General features: G+C 50.1%; 1 protein-coding gene across 3 annotated transcripts in view; it reads left to right on the plus strand.

Annotated features, from left to right (window-relative positions):
- elmo3 (engulfment and cell motility 3) overlaps positions 1–25041 on the plus strand; it is a 215650-nt gene that overhangs the window by 133646 nt on the left and 56963 nt on the right. For all 3 annotated transcript variants that reach the window (XM_085991016.1, XM_085991015.1, XM_085991017.1), the window contains exons 11-15: positions 418–540; positions 11661–11792; positions 15028–15132; positions 16856–16964; positions 18304–18440. In XM_085991016.1, the coding sequence (XP_085847142.1) occupies positions 418–540; positions 11661–11792; positions 15028–15132; positions 16856–16964; positions 18304–18440 (606 nt within the window). The remainder of the gene's footprint in view (positions 1–417; positions 541–11660; positions 11793–15027; positions 15133–16855; positions 16965–18303; positions 18441–25041) is intronic.

Here is a 25041-nt window from a genome sequence, read left to right on the forward strand (position 1 = left end):
ATACTGTTAGGAAACGCTGCGTGACAGGGAGGTGGATAAACACCTGTTACGGGGCACCATGTAAATGGGAATGTACCAGGGACGTCGGGCAGGAATGGGTTAATTAATCTGGTGGTTTAAGCAGACAGTTTAAACTGGGATTACTGCCTTACAGGCTTGAGGTAGCTCTCCATATCCTATCAATGGATTTTAACGGTGCCCTCTCTCTTGTCATCTGGAAGCGGGGATGACCCTCCCTCCTAACGGCATTCCCTTTTATTGGAGAGTAGGAATGGAAGAGTAGCACTGAATCCCAGCATTGCTCTTTAAGTGAATGGCAGAGCCCATGATGCCCTGGCAACAATGCTGGCAATGATGTTCTGAATGTTCAGCATTATTGGAGCACACTGATTTGCCGTTTCTTCTGTTTTCTGATAGAACATTATCCTGAGTTCTGCTACAATGAGGGATGAGATGGCCCACTACTTGTACGTTCTACAGTCCATTTCCCTTAACCTACTTGAGCCCAGGATGAAGATTCCGATGGACCCTTATAACCAGGTACGCCTGTAGCTCCTGGGGATTAGCAAACAGGCATCTGAGCTGAACACCTGTTAGTCATGGTATGAGCGCCTACAGGGGAAAAACATCGAATGTACAGAAACAGGCCATTGGGCCGAACAGATCCATGGCAGTATTTATGCTGCACACGAGCCTCCTCCCACCTTACTTCATCTCACCCTATCAGTATATCCTTCTATTACTTTCTCCTTCATGTACTTATCTAGCTTCCTCTTAAATGCATCTATGCTATTCACCGCAACCACTCCATGTGGTAGTGAGTTCCACATTCTAACCACTCTCTGGGTAAAGATGTTTCTCCTGAATTCCTTACTGGATTTATTAGTCACTCTCTTATATTTATGGCTGTTAGTTTTGGACTCCCCACAAGTGGAAGCATCTTCTCTACCTCAACCCGATCAAACACCTTCATCATTTTAAATACAGTTTATAGCAGTAACTCAGCTCTTGAGAGAATTTGGGAACACACCTTATATTAAATTTTAGGAATGTGTGTTATTTTCGAGAAGATGAGTAATTTGGAAGAAAAGATTCCCTTATGACCATTTTGAGAGTCCTCGGCTTTTCCAGACTGACTGCCTGTGCCAGCTGTAAAGTCCGCGTCTCAATAATACACGGACTTCGGGAGAACAGTTTAACAGGTACTTTACTGAACGGAGTGTACTCTTTTATTATTATTTTATTCTGAACGGAGGGTAACGTCAGACTGAAATACAGAAGCCTGCTAGGGCCTTTTATACAGGGGTGGTCACTGCCGGTACTGCAGTCTAAAACCAGTTCTTCCCTTAAAGGTACATACACAACAATTCCTCCCCTTTTAGATAAACAGTACATAACATTCATTTAACAACTAAATAATAACTAATTACAATTACAATTTTCTGGGTACTATATACATCAACTGAAATAATCATTTATAAGTTCAGTCTTTGAGGAGGCTTCCTAATCCTGACTGGATAGCGCCTTTCTCGAGTATCCTGTTCTTGCGGTGGAGTCGATTCTGGCTCATTGTCATTGGTTGGTTCGTCAGCTTCCAATACCACTGCTTCTGAGGTAGACGCAATCTGTACTTCGGGCTCATTACCAGGTGCACATGCTCGTGGTATAGGTTTGGCTTGTTCCTGAGACTCCAGAATCTGGTCAGCATGGCGTCTCACGATGCTTTCTCCAACGTCCACTGTGTACATTAGTGGTCCCTGCTGTGTGCATATCGTTCCTGGCTACCATTTTTCTGTTCGGTAGTCACGGGCCAAGACTGGTTGCCCTATCTTGAAGCTCCTGGTTGGCCTCTCGTTGATGTGCTGGAATTGCTTATCCTCAACATCTCGTGTTGGTTTGGTTTGGTTTGAGCAAATCCAGGCGACATCTTAGCCTTCGGTTGAAGAACATTATGGCTGGAGCTTGGTTGGTGACTGCATGTGTCGCATTCCGGTAAGCAAACAAGAAATTATCTACCTTGTGTTGTAGTGATACGTCATCGTTATACATCGCCTTTATTGCCTTTTTAAAGGTCTGAACAAACCTTTCAGCCAATCCATTTGTGGCTGGATGATATGGGGCAGATGTGTAATGTTTCACCCCATTATTCCTCAGAAACCTCCGGAAATCCTCGGACACAAACTGTGGCCCATTGTCGGAGCAAATCTGTACTGGCAAACCATTCCTGGCGAAGATGGTCCTTAGGACTGCAACAGTTTTCTCCGTGGTGGTGGAGGACATTTTGATGACCTCTGGCCATTTCGAATGGGCATCCACAGCGATTAGAAACATTGAGTCCATAAATGGACCAGCAAAAATCAATGTGTACCCGTTGTTATGGAGATGAGGGCCACTCCCATGGGTGTAGAGGGGCCTGTGGTGGTGCATTTTGGACATTCTGGCATTCTGAGCAGCTCTTGGTCAGGTCCTCGATTTGTTTATCGATTCCCGGCCACCACACATAAGCCCTGGCTAGGCTTTTCATTTTTACCCCTCCCAGATGACCTTCATGAAGCTCATTTAGCACTCTGCCTCTCAACTTGGGTGGAATTACCACTCGGGATCCACACATCAAGGTCCCCTGGCACACTGACAGCTGTTCTCTCCTTGGCGAGAATGCTGGCAACAGTGAGTCGCCATATGCTGGCCATCCCTTCACCGTCAAATCATATACCCGAGAGAGTGTCGGGTCATTTCGGGTTTCCTTCTCTATACTTGAGTTTCTAACAGGCAGACATTCGACTGTGCTCACATGGAATATCTCAACAGGGTCCACTGCAGGTGCTTCCTCTACCGTAGGCAACGGTAGGCGCGACAGCCCATCAGCATTTCCATGCTGCTTCGTACCCTTGTATTCTATGTTGTACTGATGTGCCCCTAGAAAAAGTGACCACCGTTGCAGCCATTGCGCCGTCATCACCGGAACGCCCTTCTTCGGGTTAAAAATGGAGACCAGTGGCTGATGATCAGTCAGTAGGGTGAATTTCTGCCCGTGCAGATAGTGATTGAACTTCTCCACCCCCCCACACCAGGCTGAGGGCCTCCCTGTCAATCTGAGCGTAATTACGCTCGGCTGAGGTTAACGAGCGCGACGCAAAGGCTATTGGCCTCTCTGAACCGTCAAGGAATTTGTGTGACAGCACCGCTCCAATGCCGTAGGGTGACGCATCACATGCCAACCGAATCGGTAGTGTTGGGTTGTAGTGGGCCAACACTTCTTTTGAAGTGATCAGGCATTTACATTCCTGAAAGGCACGCTTACACTCATCACTCCATTTTTCATGTTACTCCAGTTTGCAGCAGGGCGTTCAGTGGGTGCAGAATTGTAGATAAATTCGGCAAGAACTTATGGTAGTAGTTCACCAGCCCGAGAAACGACCTCAGTTGTGACACATTTTTCGGTGCTGGAGCCTTGACTACAGCCTCAATCTTGTCCGGCGACTTATGCAACCCTTCCTCATCAATCATGTGGCCACAATACGAGATTTGTCTCCTGAAGAACTCGCATTTGGGGCGGTTGGCTCGTAGCCCATATTCCTGCAATCTAGTGAGCACCTGCTCCAGGTTGGCAAGGTGTTCACTGTCATTTTCGCCCGTCACCAGGATGTCATCCAAATAACACTGGGTCCCCGGGATCCCTTGCAGGACTTGTTCCATCGCCCTCTGCCAAATAGCCGGGGCTGATGCTACCCCGAATACCAGTCGATTGTACTGGTAAAGGCCTTTGTGAGTGTTTATCGTGAGGTATTTCCTAGATGCTTCTTCCACCTCCATTTGTAGATACGCTTGGGCCAGATCAATCTTTGTAAAATGTTTCCCTCCAGATAGTGAGGCGAAAATATCTTCTATTCGTGGAAGTGGATATTGCACTGTGTGCAGGACTGGGTTCACAGTCACCTTGAAGTCCCCACAGATGCGAACCTTCTTCGGCTCCACAGGCGTGCTGCTCAATGCTTTCTTCATTACAGGAACGATGGGTGTGGCCCACTCGCTCCAGTCCACCTTGGACAGCACACCCGAACGCTCCAGACTCTCCAGTTCAGCTTCAACGGCTGGGCGGATCGCGTACAGCACCGGTCTGGCCTTAAAAAAATTTTGGGTTTGCGTTATCTTCGATCTTTATCGTTGCCTTTACTCCTTTTAGAGTCCCAAGTCCTTGTTGGAACACCTCTTCCACGTCAGTTAGAATTTGTGACAGACGTCCAGGTGCGACGTCATCATCCTTTTTGTCAGAACCAGTTAGCGCCTGAATGGAATGCCAATCCAATTGTATTTTTTGGATCCATTCACATCCCAATAATGGTGGTCCTCCATCTTGTAGTATATATATATATACAGTTTCTGTGTTTCCTTGCCGTTATATTTAACTGGCACCCTTATTTTTCCTCTGGGGTAGACCTTTTGCCCCGTGTATGTCTTCAATACAATGGACGTGTCCTTTAAGGGTATATGTGAGAATAGCCACTCATAGTCTCATCGATTCATGACAGTTAGGGCTGATCCTATATCTAATTCCATCTTTACTTGGGACCCTGCTATCATGAGGGTGACCCACATAGTTCGGTGATCCTCCTTTGCGATCACGTTGTGTAACTTTAGACAACTTAGTCTCCTGCTCCCGGAGTCGTTATCACTCTCCTGATCTTCCGAACTACCGTCTGTCATTTTGTCTACTTTCTTGTACTTTTCCTTAGTAGTTCTTGTAGTGTTGGTTTTCTTTCCCGACCTGCAGACTCTTGCTATATGTCCCATTTTTCCGCATTGCCTGCATATTTTGTCCTTAAACCAGCAGTCCTTCTGCCCATGGGTTGTTCTGCCGCAGCGATAGCACTTTTCTGCTCCATATGCCATTTCGTTAGCGCTGTATTCTTGTGGTTTCTGTTGTATTTCCGCAGCTCCCCGTGCTGCTGCTTCGTAGGATACTGCCACGCTGAAAGCCTGTTCTAGCGTCAGGTCCTTTTTCAAAAGTAAACACGCTTACGACCGTCCTGGAATCGTAAGCTTTCTTTGGATGTAACGCACGTGTAGGTACGCTCTATAACTTTCGAGCGTATAGCCGGAAAGACAAAACGGAAGGAACCGCTTTATATATATAGAGATAGAAGATAGATAGATAGATAGATGTACATTCATCAACTGACTGTGAGCAATTTCCTGGAATCATACAGCACAGAAGTAAACTATTCAGCCCATCATGCCTGTGCCGGCTCTTTGAAAGAGCTATCCACTTAGTCCCACTCCCCTGCTCTTTCCCCATAGCCCTACAAGTATTTGTCCAATTTCCTTTTGAAAGTTATTAATGAATCTGCTTCCACCGCCCTTTCAGGCAGTGCAATCCAGGTTATTTTTAAAAATTCATTCATGGGATGTGGGTGTCACTGGCAAGGCCAACATTTATTGCCCATCGCCAATTGCCCTTGAGAAGGTAGCGGTGAGCCGCCTTCTTGAACCGCTGCAGTCCATGTGGTGATGGTGCTCCCACAGTGCTGTTAGGGAGTTCCAGGATTTTGACCCAGCGACGATGAAGGAACGGCGATATATTTCCAAGTCAGGATGGTGTTTGACTTGGAGAGGAACTTGGAGGTGGTGGGGTTCCTATGCGCTGGTTGCGGGTTTGGGAGGTGCTGTCGAAGAGGACTTGGCGAGTTGCTGCAGTGCATCTTGTAGATGGTATACACTGCAGCCATGGTGTGCCGATGGTGGAGGGAGTGAATGCTTAAGGTGGTGGGTGCCAATCAAGCAGGCTGCTTTGTCCTGGATGGTGTCAAGCTTCTTGAGTGTTGTTGGAGCTACACTCATCCAGGCAAGTGGAGAGTATTCCATCATGCCTCCTGAGTCAGGAGGTGCGTCACTCGCTGCAGAATACCCAGCCTCTGACCTGCTCTTGTAGCCACAGTATTTCTGTGGCTGGTCCAGTTAAGATTCTGGCCAATGGTGACCCTCGGCTGTTGATGGTGGGGGATTCGGTGATGGTAATCCCATTGAATGTCAAGGGGAGGTGGCTAGACTCTTGGAGATGGTTATTGCCTGGCACTTGTGTGGCGTAAATGTTACTTGCCACTTATCAGCCCAAGCCTGAATGTTGACCAGTTCTTGCTGCATGCAGACATGGACTGCTTCACTATCTGAGGAGTTGCGAATGGAATTGAACACTGTGCCATCCTTATGATGAAGGGAAGGTCATTGATGAAGCAGCTGAAGATGGTTGGGCCTAGGACATTGCCCTGAGGAACTCCTGCAGTGGTGTCCTAGGGCTGAGATGATTGACCTCCTACCATCACAACCATTCCTTTGTACTAGGTATGACTTCAGCCAGTTGAGAGTTTTCTCCCTGATTCCCATTGATTTCAGTTTTACTAGGGCTCCTTGATGCCATACTCGGTCAAATGCTGCTTTGATGGCAAGGGCAGTCAGTCTCACCTTACCTCTGGAATTCAGCTCTTTTGTCCATGTTTGGACCAAGGCTGTAATGAGGTCGGGAGCTGAGTGGTCTTGGCAGAACCCAAACTGGGCATCAGTGAGCATGTTATTGGCGAGTAAGTGCTGCCTGATAGCACTGTCAATGACACCTTCCATCACTTTGCTGATGATTGAGAGTAGACTTATTGGACGGTAATTGGCTGGATTGGATTTGTCCTGCTTTTTTATGGACAGCACATACTTGGGCAATTTTCCATTTTGTCAATTAGATGCCAGTGTTGTAGCTGTACTGGAACAGCTTGGCTAGAGGCGTGGCTAGTTCTGGAGCACAAGTAGTCAGCATTACAGCCGGGATGTTGTCGGGGCCCACAGCCTTTGCTGTATCCAGTGTGCTCAGCCGTTTCTTGATATCATGTGGAGTGAATCGAATTGGCTGAAAACTGGTTTCTGTGATGGTGGGGACCTCAGGAGGAGGCTGAGGTGGATCATCTACTCGGTACTTCTGGCTGAAGGTGGTTGCAAACTCTTCAGCCTTGTCTTTTGCACTCATGTGCTGGGCTCCGCCATCATTGGAGATTGAGGTGATCATGGAGCCTTCTTCTCCCGTTAGTTGTTTAATTGTCCACCACCATTCACGACTGGATGTGGCAGGACTGCAGAGCTTTGATCTGATCATTTGGTTGTGGGATCACTTAGCTCTGTCTCTAGCATGCTGCTTCCGATCATGACAACTTGCTGCTTAAAAGAAAACTTCTCATCTCCCCTCTGGTTCTTTTGCCAATTATCTTAAATCTGTGTCCTGTGGCTACCGACCCTCCTATCAGTGGAAAGAGTTTCTCCTTATCTACTCTATCAAAACCCTTTTATAAGTTTGAACAGCTCTATCAAATCTCCGCTTAACCTTCTCTGCTCTAAGGAGAACGATCCCAGCTTCTCCCGTCTCCATATAACTGAAGTCCCTCTTCCTTGGTGCTATTCCAGTAAATCTCCTCTGCACCCTTGCCAAAGCCTTGACCTCCTCCTAAAGTGTGGTGCCCGGAATTGGCCACAATACTCTAGCTGAGGCCTAACCAGTGGTTTGTAAAAGTTTAGCATAACTTACATCCTTATGTATTCTATTCCTGTTAATAAAGCCAAGGATCCCATTTGAATTTTAGCAGTCTTCTCCACTTGCCACCTTCAAAGACTTGTGTACATTCACCCCCAGACCTCTCTGTTCCTGCACCCCCTTTAAAATTGTACCATTTTGTTTATATTGCCTCGCCTCATTCTTCTTTCCAAAATGTATCACTTCACACTTCTCTGCATTCAGTTTAATCTGCCGGGTGTCTGTCCGTTTCACCAGTCTGTCTATGTCCTCCTGAAGTCTGTTGCTATTCTCCTCACTGTTCACTACATTGTCAAGTTTTGTGTCATCTACAAACTTTGAAATTGTGCCATCCACGTCCAGGTCATTAATATATATCAGAAAGAGCAGTGGTCCTGATACCGGCCCCTGGGGACAACCGCTGTAGGCTTCCCTCCAGTCTGAAAAACAACCGCTCACCACTACTCTCTGCTTTCTGTCTCACAGCCAATATCATATCCACGCTGTCACTGTCCTTTAATCCCATGGGCTTCGATGATTCTGTAACTTTATGATACCTCCGGCCCATGGCTTGCTGGGCTCAGCTGGTTTGCTCATTCAATTTTAATGGGATGTGTCAATTCAGCAGAGCTGTGGACTGATTGGAGTGCAGCTGACAGATGAGCAATGAAAGTCTCATTCACAGTAGACTGTACCAGATCCCGAGTGCTGTGTGTTTGGACAGCCTCAGTCCAGATCGGAAATACTGGAATGCCTTTGAACTCGGTCACAGCTCGTAGGAATGGAAGGAATCTGTTGATAGTAAAGATGTTTGTAATTCAATGCAACGGCCCTGGGTTGATTAAACAATTAACACTTTAGACAACCATTGGGTGGCTCGTGGGATCTCCATCTCCCCACCTCCCTTCCTGCATTCAGGAGGCTTCTGAAGACCCTTCGACCATGATTTCATACCCATCCTAACCTCGCTTTTCCGTTTGTCCCTCCTGCTCTCTGTCTGCTCTGTTGTGGCCTCCCCGCACTGCTCTGCAAAATCATTACAGCAACAACTCACATTTCTTTAGCCCTCCTCATGTAGTGCTGAGCAAATCATTTCCATCGGATGTCTTCATTACAATTGCCCAGTAATGGTCACGAGCATCCAATTCTACTCGATCTGGACCCCGACAATTTGCACTGATGTGCAAACCTCTCGAGACCAACATGAATTGTTGTCTCTCTGTCTCTCACTCCCCTCCATGCATACACCTAGACTGCAGGGGTTCATTCCACTCCCACACACTCTCTGCCAAGGTTACCATGGGCACATACCCACAATAAGACGGCCAGGGATTGGAGGACTGAAGCTGTCAGACAGCCAATCATCAGAGACATACAGGCCTACTGATCAAGTGCAAATAGGGAAGCCTTCATCCTGGCCTAGTGGTTGAAGATGGTGCTGGAGAAGGACTAGGCCACACAGACCAGAATGGTGCCAGATTGGAATCCCACTCTCTGCTGAGTTAGAAGGGCATCACTTCAGGTGATACAAGTGCTAGTTCAGCTTTGTTGGTAGCACACTGCTTCTGAGTCACAAAATCAATGGGCTGACACTAATCTAGGCTGGTGCTTCAGTGCGTTACTGAGGGAGTGCTGCATAGTTGGAGGTGCCATCTTTCTATCTGTTCAGGTGGAGGTAACTGATCCCTTGGCACCATTTGAAGAACAGCAGGGGAGTTCTCCCCAGTGTCCTGGCCAATATTTATCCCTCAACCAACACCTAAAACTCGGACCCCCGGCGCATGTGGCAAGGCATCCAGTCCATCACTGACTACAAGAGTAAAAACACCAGCCCCCCGGTTAGCGATGCCTCCCTTCCGGAGGAGCTTAACAACTTCTACGCTCGCTTTGACAGGGACAACAGGGAGCCGGCTACCAAAACCTTGCCACCCCCGGAAGACCAGGTGCTCACTCTGTCGACCTCCGACGTAAGGGGTGTTCTACGCGGAGTGAACACACAAAAGGCTGCTGGACCTGATAGCATCCCTGGATGGGTACTCAAGGAATGTGCTGATCAGCTGGCTGATGTCTTCACCGCCATCTTCAATCTGTCATTGGCCCAGGCAGTAGTCCCTACATGCTTCAAGACCGCTACCATTATTCCTGTGCCAAAGCAAACGGCTGTGACGTGCCTGAACGACTATCGACCTGTCGCACTCACACCCATCATAATGAAGTGTTTCGAGAGACTGGTCCTGGCTCACATCAAAGCCAGTGTTCCCGCCTCTCTTGACCAACACCAGTTTGCCTATCGTGCAAACAGATCAACGGAGGATGCAATCACAACTGCTCTACACTCTGCACTGAATCACTTAGATGGTAAAGAGACCTACATTAGAATGCTGTTCATAGACTACAGCTCAGCATTCAACACTATCATCCCCAACAAGCTGGCTACCAAACTCCACACTCTTGGCCTGAACACTTCCCTCTGCAACTGGACCCTGGACTTCCTAACAAACAGACCCCAGTCTGCCAAATTAGGTAACCACACCTCCCCCCCCCCCGACCCTGAACACGGGGGCCCCACAAGGATGTGTGCTGAGCCCCCTCCTCTACTCCCTCTTCGCCCACGACTGTGTGGCTGTTCATGGTTCCAACACCATCATCAAGTTTGCGGATGATACCACGGTAGTAGGCCAGATCACCAACAACGATGAGTCAGCCTACAGGGAGGAGGTCCAGCATCTCGTGAAGTGGTGCGCCAATAACAACCTGGCCCTTAACATCAAGAAAACCAAAGAAATCATTGTGGACTTCAGGAAGTCTAAAGGCGGAAGTCACACCCCCATCCACATCCATGGGGCTGTGGTGGAAAGGGTGAACAGCTTTAAGTTCCACATCATGGAAGACCTCTCCTGGTCCCTCAATACCTCCTCTCTGGTGAAGAAGGCCCAGCAGTGCCTATATTTCCTAAGGAGGCTGAAGGGATGTAACCTGTCACCCCTGATCCTCTCTAACTTTTACCGCTGCACAATAGAGAGCATCCTGACAAACTGTATCACAGTATGGTATGGCAGCTGTAGCTACTATGACTGGAAAGCCCTGCAGCGGGTAGTCAAAACTGCCCAACGCATTACCGGCACCCGGCTACCGACCATAGAGCACATATACCAGAAACGCTGTTTACGGAGGTCACGGACCATCATCAAAGACCCTACCCACCCCAGCCACAGTCTGTTCGCCTCCCTGCCATCTGGGAGACGCTACAGATGCATTCGCACCCGAATGACCAGATTTAGGAACAGCTTCTTTCCCAGGGCTGTCATCCTACTGAACTCCACAAATAAACTCTAAAGCCTGCACACCTGCCAATGCACTTTATTATGGTTATATTTATGTTAATGTATTACAAGCCAAATGAATGTTGAATGTTTAAATGTCTTAATCTAAATGTACACTCTTGGGAGCTGCAAGCCTACATTTCGTTGCACTGCACTTGTGCACTAACAATGACAATAAAGTTGATTATTATTATTATTATTATTATTATTAAAACAGATTATTTCGTCATTCGTCTCATTAGTGTTTGTGGGATCTTGCTGTGTGCAATTGGCTGTTGTGTTTCCCTACATTACAACAGTGATGGCACTTCAAAAGTACTTGGCTGTAAAATGCTTTGGGACATCTTGAGGACGTGTAAGGTGCTATATAAATGCAAGTCTTTCTTTACGATTGGCCTTGGTGGCGCTGGGGTAAGGAAGAAAATATCATCCAGGGTTCCCACTACCCATCACTGCCCACACCACCCCCTTGTGGACATTGGGCGAGGACAGGGTGGATCTCCGCCCTGGGGTACAATAGCCAGCTGATGGTCACTGCCTAGGCTCACGTGCGAAGAGTGGCTCCTTTCAAGGTGTTGGCCTTGATGTTGGCTCCTTCAAGAGAGGAGGGGACAAAATATAGAATAACTGACCGAGAAGAAATAAAATGGAATGAAATATTGAACACCCTACCCACTACTCCCTCTCCACCCCTCCCCCACCAGTCCCAATTTTACTAATGACCTGAAATTCTTTGCGGATCCGTGCTTAATTTCTATTTTCTTCATTGTTTGCCTCTTTTTTTCCTTTAGGAGCAGAGGGATATGATACATAGCCTGCGCCAAGTAGCCTTCGAGTCAGACGGCGATACCTCTCCCGGGAACTTTAATACGGACCGGCGAAAATCTTTGTGCGCCAGAGAGTTCAGGAGGCTCGGCTTTCCCGTGAGTTTGAGTGGCTCTTCGCTCCTTTTAGGGGAGGATTGTTGTCTAAATGGGTGATTTCTACCGCATTCAGAAAATGGCCAATTTGAACAATTTTCTTAGAAACACAGGCCTAGAAATTGGGTTCTGGTCTTGCCAGGGCTGTAGCGCCAGAAAGTTTGCGCCAGCGGTAATGCGGCAGCGCCCGACGAAAATTCGGGTGCGCCGGGCCCAGACGGCGGCGGGCGCTAAAACCCTCCTTTAGCGCCTCAAAACGGGCGTGAACTTGGGTTTCCCGGCGCTAATCCCCCGCTGCGGCACCCGATGCGGTGCGGCAGGCGGGGGAACTGCAGGCCTCCTCCTCCTGTTAAGGAGGAGCTGCCTGCAGCCGACAACTGTCCGGCGGATTGACCCGACATCTGAGCCCGGCACCTCGGGGAAGTGCCGGGCTCGCATGAGACACTGATCAGGGCCGCGGGGGGGGTATGCAGGAGTCCGGGAAGGGAGGTGCGGGCAAGCGGCCGCCGCTCCACCTTTATGCGCCGGCGCACACTGGGGGAAGACTCTGTTGCCAGAGTCTTAGTTGCGCCTGCCACGGGCGAGGCGGGCGCAACTGAATTTCGGCTTGGGGCCGGGTTACCACGGCAACCGGGATGCTGCGCACACCGATGACGTCATCGGTGCCGGCGCAGCGCTACCGGTGCAACGCCGATTTAGGGCCCCAGGGAATTTCTCAACTGGCCATAACTCCGGCGCTAGGCCCTCTAGCGCCTCAAATGCGGCGCTAAGCCTACCGAATTTCTAGGCCACAGTCTTTAGCCTAGTTTGCTGTTATAGGCAAATCCTTGCAACATTGCATCTCCCAGCACACTCCCCCACCACCCCCCCCCCCCACCCAAGCAGTGGAGAATGTTGTCAGTTTTCTATCCTGTCTACATTCTAGCCAGTTTATCCTCTGTTTTACCCAGTAAATGCCGAGGCCCAAATTGGGTCGTAGTCATGCCCGAGCCAGAATGCAGTGCTGGAAGGTGAATCAATGGTACCTATTCACCGAGATGCCCCAAATCCACCTTCTCCACAGTAGATTAAAAATACTTGGCCATTTTGTTTGAATAATTATTTCCAAGTTGTATAATCATGGAATATATTTTTTTTGTTAAACTCTGCTAAGGCATTTGGTGCCATATTAATATTTGGACATTTTAGCAGTAGGGTTTCTACATTAGTGCTATAAAGTAGGACTTGAAATAGTTGTGAATACTGTGCCATTGGTTCACCCATTGACCCATGACCTGATCTATGTCTGTTGATGAGTGATTGTGTCATACACAGACTTTCAATACTGGTCATATCCTTCACGAGCCTCTTTCTTTAAGATAGCCGCACCCTTTTAAGTATAAAGGAAGTGAAAAATACCTGTTGGATTTGGCCTTTTCCATGAGGGCAGGCAGTCACCTCGATGTAAAATTGACCAGACCCTCGGAAGCTCAGTACAGTTACCAAGCTCTGGGGCGTAGCTACATGAACCTTACCTGACCTCCAGCTTTTCCCATTAAAATTAGCTCGGTTTTCAAGATCTGTGCTGGGAGACGCGACGTTGCAAGGATTTGCCTATAACAAGTTGGTGTTCAGTAAGTCTCCAAGTTCCTTGTTTGGTGAAAGACATTCTTGCACCGTCATGTTCTCCATATTGTTAGCTTTCTCATGACATCCTCAGGCTGGCTTTTAAAACAAATTATTTCCGATTCTTTCAATCACTGGTCCTGAACCATTCAAACCCGGAATTATTTAAATGACTGCCATCTTTTTTACGGTTCTTTCTCCCATTACGTGTGCCGGGGCAAATTCATACCCAACCCTCTTGGGAGATCGGCTGGGGTCGAGTCCTCAAAGAGACAGATTATACATGGTCTGTCAAAGAGGGGGGTCTGATGGCTCAGAAGGACCTTTCTCATTCCATGCTTGCATCTTAAGAATGGATGTACTGACTCAGTCGGGGCCTCTGGATGGAGAACACCCATTTAGCATGCGTTCCATCCCACTCAAAATCAAGGCTTGAGCCTGGGGTTTTAAGTGCTATGGTACCTCTCACTTTGCCTTTTTAAAATTGATTCTAAGGATGTGGGCATCGCCGGCAAGGCTGGCATTTATGGCCCGCTCCTAGTTTTGATACACCTGAGTGGCTTGCTTGGAGGGCAGTTAACAGTCAACCACATTGGTATGGGACTGGAGTCACAGAGCGGGTAAGGTTTCCTTCCCCATTGGGCATGAGTGAATAAGTTGGAAATTTACAACTTTAACTGGTCACTTTTACTGGTACCAGCTTTTTATTTAAACTGCATTCAAATTCTCAAACTGCCACTGCAGGATTTGAACTCGCATTCATCTGTATTATTAGTCCAGGCCTCGAGTTACATCATCTAACTACTAGCCCAGTAACATAACCACTACACTACCGTACCCTACCAGGGAGGAAATCTTTTCAGCTCGGAGTAGAGACATTGCATCCTACCATCGATAAGCATTCCTCCATCAGAGGATGATGTCGTCCGATTCCCTCATTGAGGTCACTCCCAGATGTCCGTGTCTTTCTGACTGGTGTTTTATTGCTCCTGGAATTGCAGTGTGATTGATTCGCCCATCAGCCGCATTAGCTCATGCCAGCTTAGCCAGTACATTCTGATTAAAGGCTCGTTCTCCCTGCCTTTCCCCCAAAGAGTTTTTTGCTCTGAAATACATCCTTACAGTTTTATCCCTAGTGCAGGATGTGCTCAAACTAAATGACCAGCATTTGACCTTTTGGTCTATGTAGTTCCGGTCGATCACTCAGCCTTTCACTTCATGTATGCGATGGAAAGGTCCTGCTCCACCAGTGCTTCATTCGCTAAATGTGTGTGATACTGAGTCATGTAGGCCAGGAAAGTGCCAGGCCTGTGCTGACCTCGGAAGAAACAGCTCCTCCAGTTGGCCTCAGCGCACCTGGGCGAGAGAAGGCAAGTATCAGCCATGGTTCTCAACCCCTGATCGCCAAGCAACTGCTGATCCCTGCTGGAAAATGATGCTGGGTGAGGGCAGGAGCCGTGAGGCCCCTTGCAGTCAAATAGCCTGCGTGGCACTGACTGCCCAGGCTCGCTCCTGAGAATTGGGCACCTGCGGAGCTGTACTCCAATGGAATGGAGGCCATATAGAGGGGAGGAGAAAAAATCTTGATGTGACTAGCTTCCTGCCAGTAAATCTGTTGTCTTTTCCCCCTTAGAACAGTGCCAATCCCTCATTAGACTTCAGTCGAACACCTCCTGGACTGCTGCCTCTGGATAACATGATCTACTTTGCCTCGCGCCACTCTGATGCTTATAACCGGGTAGGTTGGCACCATCCTACTGTGTTCCATCAGAAACCAGCTTAACCCTTGCACCGCCATTCGGTCTGAATCGGCTGCAGTCTGCTTCGATTTCCATTTGTGAGGGAACTTTTTCTTTAAAAATAGGAGATGGGAGTGGGGGGGGGGGGCGGGGTTTTTGATAGCTCCGAGGAGGGGAGGTACCCGGGGGAGTTGGGCGTCGTGATAACATGATGTGCGAGTGGCTTGAATGATGGCGCTGCGTGAGAACATGTTGCTTTATTGATCGACAGGAATGAGCCTGTTATACACCTTTGGGGGAGACAACTGAACTCGGGATTACCAACCCACAGAGGAGGGGGGAGAACCGGCTCGGGTTTCTTGATGCCGATCCCTCTCCACTCACGCCTGCCACTGGGTGGGTGTGCGTGGATGTTGGGGGGAGACAGTGAAGAATTCTCACCGGGGCAGAGAATTGGGAGAGGAGGGGCATGATGGGAAAATTGGAGGAGGAAAAGAATGTCAAAAGGGTGAGAAATAAAAATACAGTTCACTTCAAAGAAAAAGTTAACATAATCACAAACCTTCACTGTATCTAGAAAGTTCTTCATTTCTGAAACAAACACACCTGGAGTACTGTGTGCAGTTTTGGTCTTCTTACCTAAGAAAGGATATACTTGCCATGATGGAGTGCAGCGAAGGTTCACCAGACTGATTCCTGGGATGCCAGGACTGTCCTATGAGGAGAGATTGGGTCGACTAGGCCTGTATTCACTAGAGTTTAGAAGAATGAGAGGGAATCTCATTGAAACATATAAAATTCTGACAGGGCTAGACAGACTGGATGTAGGGAGGATGTTTCCCCTGGCTGGGGGGGGGCGGGGGCCGGGGGCGTCTAGAACGAGGGGTCTCAGGATACGGGGTAGGACATTTAGGACTGAGATGTGGAGAAATTTCTTCACTCAGAGGGTGGTGAACCTGTGGAATTCTCTACCACAGAAGGCTGTGGAGGCCAAGTCACTGAATATATTTAAGAAGGAGATAAATAGATTTCTGGACACAAAAGTCATCAAGGGGCATGGGGAGCGAGCGGGAATATGGTATTGAGATAGAGGATCAGCCCTGATCATATTAACTGGTGGAGCAGGCTCGAAGGGCTGAATGGCCTCCTCCTGCTCCTATTTTTCTAGGTTTCTATTCTATGTTTCTAAACCAGTTGGAGGCCTGTAGATCCATGAGAATGTTGTCACTCCCTGCCCCCTCCCGGTTTGGTGCACATCTCCAGGAATACTGACTAGGCCGCACTGGCTTCTGACTTGGTGCAATTCTCCCCCTCTCCTCTCTCTCTGAGCTCAGCCAAGAGGTCAGTTGTTCAATGGACTGCCTGGTGTGGCACTGAGGCATACAGAGCAGGGAGGTGCCAGATTCCATCCCCAGCTTGTTAGCTGGAGTTAGTTGATCCCAGCCAGACCAGCAGGGGAGCTGCTACAATTGGCTCCAGTAGACAAAGATTGTTGCTTTTGACGACTACCCGGTGAGTCTTACTGGAAGGTGCAGGTTTGCGGGGGAGGGGGGGGTGCGGTCAGGACAACACTGGGCTCTGCTGACATGTCGAGAATGGCCACCTGGGTCAGGTACTGGAATGAGGCCAACATCCGTGGCGCATCACCCAGCGCCTTCAGGAGAGGAGGGGAGAAAGTCGGAAAGTCAGGAAAAAACCTTTCTCTCTCTTTCAACTCGACAGTTCGTCCTTGAGAACAGCAGCCGCGAAGACAAGCACGAGTGTCCATTTGGCCGTGGGAGCATTCAGCTCACCATAATCCTCTGTGAGATACTGAAGATCGGAGACCCGCGTAAGTTTAACAAAAGCCCTGTGTTGCCATTAGTTACAGTAAAGAGGTGACAGCTATTCAACCAGAGAGAGAAAGGAAGACAATTGATCCTTGGGACGTTGGATGAGTTTGCTGTGGAATGCAACTAGTATGAGGTGAATAGTGCAGGTTGGGTTAGTCTTGGGGCTGAGCTGATGATGTTCAGGATTTGGAGGGAAGTTTGATCTTGATTTACCTTCGGTTGGTGCCTCCTCAGAGAATTGAGCTAGTTGACATGGCAACTGTGGAGGGTGTGTGTTTGATAGGCCAGAGGCCTTTTCTTGTTATACGATTTCTTATCTATTAGTTGAACCAACTAATGTCTTGATGAGGGAAACCTTCGCCACCAGAAAATGGAGGGTAACATCTGCGCAATGCGCTTCCATCGCTAGGCTAACATGTTTGGTTAATAGGAAAATCATTTTTTTTTAACTTAAGGTGAATGTCTTGGTTACTGCGGTGTTTGGAGGAGGGTTTCAGCGCTGGGGATGGAAGCTGTTCCACTTCTTTCACACCAAGTGTTAGCATCAAGTATGCCTAGGTCAGGAAGTCAAGCACAGCTTGTGTTAGATACATAATAAAGCACCCTCTACACTGCCTCAAAGTGTGCCTTAAGTTCAAATTTAGAAGAGTGTGACTTAACCTACCACATGACATTTCCATTCCCGTACCAGCCATCCCTGTTGCCTCTCTAAATGTAATTTGTTAATTTCGCGGCATTTAACAGTGAACCCAGTCTTGTGCAGGAAACTGAAGCCGTTTTACATGATCATTTGTTTAAGTCGGAATCGAGGAGATCGATGACCTTTGAGGCGTCTCCCTGCACTCACCCTACTAACTCCTGCTCCCAGACCCGGACAGGAATGTCGTAGGCCCAAGTCTGTTGCTGAGATAAGAGAGCTGGCACACAATGTCAATCTTCTGAAATCCAAACTAAACATGACCAACATCAAATGTTCCTCCCCGGGACCCTGACTCCCAGCAGAGGGTGAAAACATTCAGGCCGAGCTGGATTCTAACTCAAATCCTGGAGGGTAAAGGTCAAAGTTTGAGATGTCCCATCACCACTGACAACTGCTGTCCTAAGCCATTACTATCGTGGCTCATCAACCAATCTTTCCCCTTTTAGATTCTCCTTTGCTAAGTGAACTGGACTCCATGTAAGGGTGGGTTAAAGGTTTGGATCGAATTGCTGCCTCCTTGGCTAATATTGTCTCCGTACAGTGTTCACAAGGGTGAAAAGTAACACACTATAACAAATGAGCTTTGCATGTCCATGATGTCGTTGCCTTTCCAAAACATCTCTCCTTCTCCTTCGCAGCTTCAGAGACAGGGCAAGACTTCTACCCCATGTTCTTCGCCCAGGACAGGGTTTTTGAAGAGTTCTTCTGCATTTGCATCCAGCTGTTGAACAAGACGTGGAAAGAGATGCGAGCCACCCAGGAAGACTTTGACAAGGTAACGCCTCCAAATATACCTCGGGCAGACTCGGTACACTTGTAAAAGGAAACATTTGCAAAAGGAAACATTTGCAGGGCTTTGGGGAAAGAGCAGGATTGGATAGCTCTTTCAAAGGGCCAGCCAGCACGATGGACCAAATGGCATCCTCCTTTGCAGTATGATTCTATGATTGAATTGCTTCGTAGAGCTGAATGATCACAGCAAACAGTGACTTCCAGGCAGCCCGGTTAAACACTGGACAGTCACTTTACAGGACTGCCGGTCCAACAATAGTCCAGAACCAGTCAGCTTCCATCCGGGATTACCGCATAGAGATCAGGAGATGAAACCCTGGCTGACTTTCTTTCCACTGTCAGGAGCCCAGGGCTGTCCTGACTAAGATCAGCTGACTGCACACAGACTGGGGATTGATCCTGGCACCTTGTGATCTGCAGAGCTCAGCACCACACTGTACAGTGCTTTCACCCACTGAGCCACTGAGGAAGCTCACTTGTTGGAGCTATTTGAAAATTGACATTTTTCCCTCCCATTAGCTTGGGCTCAGCTGATATCAGCCCCAGAAATGGTGGCCCCACAGAAAATGACGCTGAGGTAATCCAATAATTTTCCAGGTGGGATGTAATCATGGTGACCAGGGTAACCTCAGCACAGGTTGGCTACTGTCATATTGCCCTCTCTTCCAGCCCCATGATGACATGTCTAAGGTTGGGTATCTGTCACGTGAAAAAACTTGTGAGAACCAATGTCCTCCCATTCTAGTTTTCTTTCACCTACTGTTTCCAGTCTCTGCTTTCTCCCCACCCCTCCCCTCCCTCCCTTCTCCTCCCCTCATATCCCTTCCCCTCCCCTCCACTCTCCCCTCGCCCCTCCTCTGCTCGGTGCTGAGTCTTGCTGAGGTACAGTCCTGAGGTTTTCCGTCACCCTCTGATGCCTCACCCAAGGGCTTCTGCCCTTGAATTTGTGAACCTAGAGTGTATGTACTTGCTAGCCTAGCTATTCAACATGGGGGAGGGGGGGCGAGAATCACAACTGAGCCCAATCCCGTTGATACACGGGCATGTTTGCAACAGAGCTCACTGGACAGCCATCAGCAGTGGGAACAAGGGGCGCTCAGGTGAGATCAATAAATTCAGCACAGGCCAGGGATCAGACCTGCGACAATCCTGTCTCTGCGGATCAGACACTCACGGAATATGCTTTGCTGAGCTTTCTCCCGTATGAAGAGAGATTGGGTCGATTGGGCTTGTACTCGCTGGAGTTTAGAAGAATGAGAGGGGATCTCATTGCAACTTATAAAATTCTAACAGGACTAGACAGACTAGATGCAGGATGGATGTTCCCGATGGTCGGGGAGTCCAGATCAGGGGTCACAGTCTAAGGATAAGGGGTAGGCCATTTAGGACAGAAATGAGGAGGAATTTCTTCACCCAGAGAATGGTGAACCTGTGGAATTCTCTACCACAGAAGGCAGTAGAGGCCAATTCATTAAATATATTCAAGAAGGAGTTGGATCTATTTCTTAAGGCTAAAGGGATCAAGGGATATGGGGAGAGAGCAGGGACAGGGTACTGAATTTGGATGATCAGCCATGATCGCATTGAATGGTGGAGCAGGCTCGAGGGGCCTATCTTCTATGTTTCTATGAGCCAAGGGGAGATGTGTGTCCTGATCCAGGCCCTGCATGGGGAACCTGCACTGTCCTTCACATTACACCACCCTGCTGCAAATTTTCAAAGAGGTTTTTTTACTTTAAAAATGTTCTGCTCATTTGGACCAAAGATCTTCTTTGAAAAACATTTTGCTTTTCTGCTTGTAAACACTGGGCTTTATTGGCTTAAAACCTTAGCGAATGGCTGACGCAGGTCCCTGTGATAGAGGTTTGACACTGGAGGGGTAGGCCCAGGCCTGATTGGATAGCACCAGGCCCCATTGTGCTTTGGATGTGCTTGTGTCAGCACAGCCTGTATGTTGCCAGTCACTGCAGAGAAATTAATAAGCTGCTGCCCAGGAAGGTTTCGTTTTATTTATCCAACCTGCTCCGTCAGCTGAGTTACTGAGGCGTTGAACGGCACTGGAGGTGAATGGTGACTTTTGGATGCAGGCCCATACGTTTGGTAATGGAGGGGCAGCTCTTTCCCCCTCATGAAAGACCGTGAGCTGCACAAGTTCTCCTCTTCAATCACTTCACTCAGCAGTGAACGACAATTGGTGATCAACTCCCATCAGGGGTAATAAGGTAAGGAGGAGAGAATCGCCACCGCCTTGGTGCTGGTAGTTATTGATTGGCGCTAAAATGGAGCTGGGTCGGAGGTTACCATTACCAAAACCGCGAATGGCCATTTAAATCCCTTCAGTTTGATGGAACATGGAGAAGGAAGAGACAGAGAGGTTGATGGGAAATTAAGGCTAGCTTAGCGTTAGCTTATGAGGCAAATAGTTTGGTGTTTAAAGTAGTATTTCCTTACAGCTAGAATAGTCATCAGTATCAGTGTGGGTCTCTTCACCAGCATCATTTACTTTCACAGTTCCCAAGAGCCCCCTCCAGAGACCAAAATCGAGCAATTACACCGTGTGGGGGCAGATTTTTATCTCCACCCTCCAACGGGTAATCTGGCAGATTGGATCGCGCGTCCATTATACGACCCACCCCATCTTCATTCCACGGGTCCTATAACGGGCGGGCAATTGGCTCGCCAGATTGCCCCTTCCGTGGATCGCGCTAAAACGTTCTTAGGGCTGTGATCCCGGATTAGACCCTCTCCGCCCCCAAACAAGGTCAGCTTTGCTGCACTTTGTTGCTCAACAGCTGTTGGGAATGTTGGCGGATATCCTGTGGCATTGCTCGCAGTTGGTGTGGGATCTGGAGCACGATTATGATGTTTAGCTGCTAAGGTGGAGCTGTTTGTTTCATCTGGGCCTGTCTCTTTAAGGGCACTGCACATAGGCTAATTACTATTGGTGGAAGTGTCTCCAGACTGGCAGCTGTTGGCTCCGCTCCCAGTTAGCTCCACAAGTCGATAATGACTGGCTCACTTCCTCTTTTTTGAATGCTTTAACAATTGAAGATTATTCAGTTGGTGTTTTATGCAAAGTGTGAAGTCTGGAGTTTGATGGGGGCTCTTGAAGCTATAACATGTAGTAGATGGGGACAGAGATAGACTAGAAATAGATTTGCATTTATACAGCGTTTTTCACAACCTCAGGACGTCCCAAAGCGATTTACAGCCAATGAAGTACTTTTGGAGTGTAGTCACTGTTGTAATGTAGGAAACGCGGCAGCCAATTTGTGCACAGCAAGCTCCCACAAACATCAATGTAATAATGACCAGACAATCTGTTTTAGTGATGTTGGTTGAGGGATAAATATTGGCCCTAGGACACCTGCTCCTCTTCGAAATAGTGCCAGGGGATCTTTTTGACCACCTGAGGGCAGACGAGGCCTCGGTTTAATGTTTCATCCGAAAGACGGCACCTCTGACAGTGCAGTAGTTCATCAGTATTGCACTGGAGTGTCAGCCTGGATTCTGGTCTCAGGTCTCTGGAGTGGGTCTTGAACCCATGACCTTCTGTCTCAGAGGCGAGAGTGTGGTGACAGCCTGAAGCTCCTGCCCCTGATGACTGTCATGACCCTGCCCGGACAGCCTGGGTGGACTGAGGTCATTTGACGATGGGATCAGGTTCAATGCTGTCCCCCTCTACACTCAGCCCACTGGCACTCGCTGTTTTAGGCTTTGTTCATTAAGAACGGCCCCTTTGATGAGGTACATTGTGGGTGTGTGGGGGTGGGTAGCTTGAGCACGTGGAACCTGTAACACAGGAGTCATGCCTTCAGGACAGGTGAGAAGATTGACTTGTTCCCAGTTCCTGTCAAATGTCGATACTACAAAAGGACCTGGTATATGATGGGTTAAAATTAATCCCACACAGCGCAATGCATATTAAACGTGGGAATTAAGAGCTGTAGCTGTCTATTCAGAACAGAAGAGGGACAGCACTTTAAAGGGTTAAAAGGCTGTGGGCTTTGAAATGTGACCTGGCAACAAGGCTCCCTCACATGGCCTAGTCAGGTAGTTTCCACCCCTAGCAGACCCATGTTGACAGAGCAGGTGCGGTTATTTAGCAGAGGCCTCTCTCTTGTGGGCGGGCTTTTGTTCTCCCAACCCCAACCATGGAACAACCTAATGGATCAACATTGAGTTCTTTCATTGAGAATATTTAGTGGGAGCTGAGCGCAGAGAGAGTGACAGAGAGAGTGTGGGAGGGTCAGTGTGGGAGGGTCAGTCAGTGTGGGAGGGTCGGTGTGAGAGGGTCAGTGTGGGAGGGTCAGTGTGGGAGGGTCGGTGTGGGAGGGTCAGTGTGGGAGGGTCAGTGTGGGAGGGTCAGTGTGGGAGGGTCGGTGTGAGAGGGTCGGTGTGGGAGGGTCGGTGTGGGAGGGTCGGTGTGGGAGGGTCAGTCGGTGTGGGAGGGTCAGTGTGGGAGGGTCAGTGTGAGAGGGTCAGTGTGGGAGGGTCAGTGTGGGAGGGTCGGTGTGGGAGGGTCGGTGTGGGAGGGTCGGTGTGGGAGGGTCGGTGTGGGAGGGTCGGTGTGGGAGGGTCAGTGTGGGAGGGTCAGTGTGGGAGGGTCGGTGTGGGAGGGTCAGTGTGGGAGGGTCAGTGTGGGAGGGTCGGTGTGGGAGGGTCAGTGTGGGAGGGTCAGTGTGGGAGGGTCAGTGTGGGAGGGTCAGTGTGAGAGGGTCAGTGTGGGAGGGTCAGTGTGAGAGGGTCAGTGTGGGAGGGTCGGTGTGGGAGGGTCGGTGTGGGAGGGTCAGTGTGGGAGGGTCAGTGTGGGAGGGTCAGTGTGGGAGGGTCGGTGTGGGAGGGTCGGTGTGGGAGGGTCAGTGTGGGAGGGTCAGTGTGGGAGGGTCAGTGTGGGAGGGTCAGTGTGGGAGGGTCAGTCAGTGTGGGAGGGTCGGTGTGGGAGGGTCAGTGTGAGAGGGTCGGTGTGGGAGGGTCAGTGTGGGAGGGTCAGTGTGGGAGGGTCAGTGTGGGAGGGTCGGTGTGGGAGGGTCGGTGTGGGAGGGTCGGTGTGGGAGGGTCAGTGTGGGAGGGTCGGTGTGGGAGGGTCAGTGTGGGAGGGTCGGTGTGGGAGGGTCGGTGTGGGAGGGTCAGTGTGGGAGGGTCGGTGTGGGAGGGTCGGTGTGGGAGGGTCGGTGTGGGAGGGTCGGTGTGGGAGGGTCGGTGTGGGAGGGTCAGTGTGGGAGGGTCAGTGTGGGAGGGTCGGTGTGGGAGGGTCAGTGTGGGAGGGTCGGTGTGGGAGGGTCGGTGTGGGAGGGTCAGTGTGGGAGGGTCGGTGTGGGAGGGTCGGTGTGGGAGGGTCGGTGTGGGAGGGTCAGTGTGGGAGGGTCAGTGTGGGAGGGTCAGTGTGGGAGGGTCAGTGTGGGAGGGTCGGTGTGGGAGGGTCGGTGTGGGAGGGTCGGTGTGGGAGGGTCGGTGTGGGAGGGTCAGTGTGGGAGGGTCAGTGTGAGAGGGTCGGTGTGTGGGAGGGTCAGTGTGGGAGGGTCAGTGTGGGAGGGTCAGTGTGGGAGGGTCAGTGTGGGAGGGTCGGTGTGGGAGGGTCGGTGTGGGAGGGTCAGTGTGGGAGGGTCGGTGTGGGAGGGTCAGTGTGGGAGGGTCAGTGTGGGAGGGTCAGTGTGGGAGGGTCGGTGTGGGAGGGTCAGTGTGGGAGGGTCAGTGTGGGAGGGTCGGTGTGGGAGGGTCGGTGTGGGAGGGTCAGTGTGGGAGGGTCGGTGTGGGAGGGTCGGTGTGGGAGGGTCAGTGTGGGAGGGTCGGTGTGGGAGGGTCGGTGTGGGAGGGTCAGTGTGGGAGGGTCGGTGTGGGAGGGTCAGTGTGGGAGGGTCAGTGTGGGAGGGTCAGTGTGGGAGGGTCAGTGTGGGAGGGTCAGTGTGGGAGGGTCGGTGTGGGAGGGTCAGTGTGGGAGGGTCGGTGTGGGAGGGTCAGTGTGGGAGGGTCGGTGTGGAGGGTCGTGTGGGAGGGTAGGTGTGGAGGGTCAGTGTGGGAGGGTCGGTGTGGGAGGGTCAGTGTGGGAGGGTCAGTGTGGGAGGGTCGGTGTGGGAGGGTCAGTGTGGGAGGGTCAGTGTGGGAGGGTCAGTGTGAGAGGGTCAGTGTGGGAGGGTCGGTGTGAGAGGGTCGGTGTGGAGGGTCAGTGTGGGAGGGTCGGTGTGGGAGGGTCGGTGTGAGAGGGTCAGTGTGGGAGGGTCGGTGTGGGAGGGTCAGTGTGAGAGGGTCAGTGTGGGAGGGTCGGTGTGGGAGGGTCAGGTGTGGGAGGGTCAGTGTGGGAGGGTCAGGTGTGGAGGGTCAGTGTGGGAGGGTCGGTGTGGAGAGGGTCGGTGTGGGAGGGTCAGTGTGGGAGGGTCGGTGTGGGAGGGGTCGGTGTGAGAGGGTCAGTGTGTGAGGGTCGGTGTGGGAGGGTCCGTGTGAGAGTGGTCAGTGTGGGAGGGTCGGTGTGGGAGGGTCAGTGTGAGAGGGTCAGTGTGGGAGGGTCGGTGTGGGAGGGTCGGTGTGAGAGGGTCGGTGTGGGAGGGTCAGTGTGGGAGGGTCAGTGTGGGAGGGTCGGTGTGGGA

Source organism: Somniosus microcephalus, chromosome 6 (assembly GCF_052327205.1).
Source record: "Somniosus microcephalus isolate GS21.2 chromosome 6, FLI_Smic_1.0, whole genome shotgun sequence".
Classification (NCBI taxonomy): domain Eukaryota; kingdom Metazoa; phylum Chordata; class Chondrichthyes; order Squaliformes; family Somniosidae; genus Somniosus; species Somniosus microcephalus.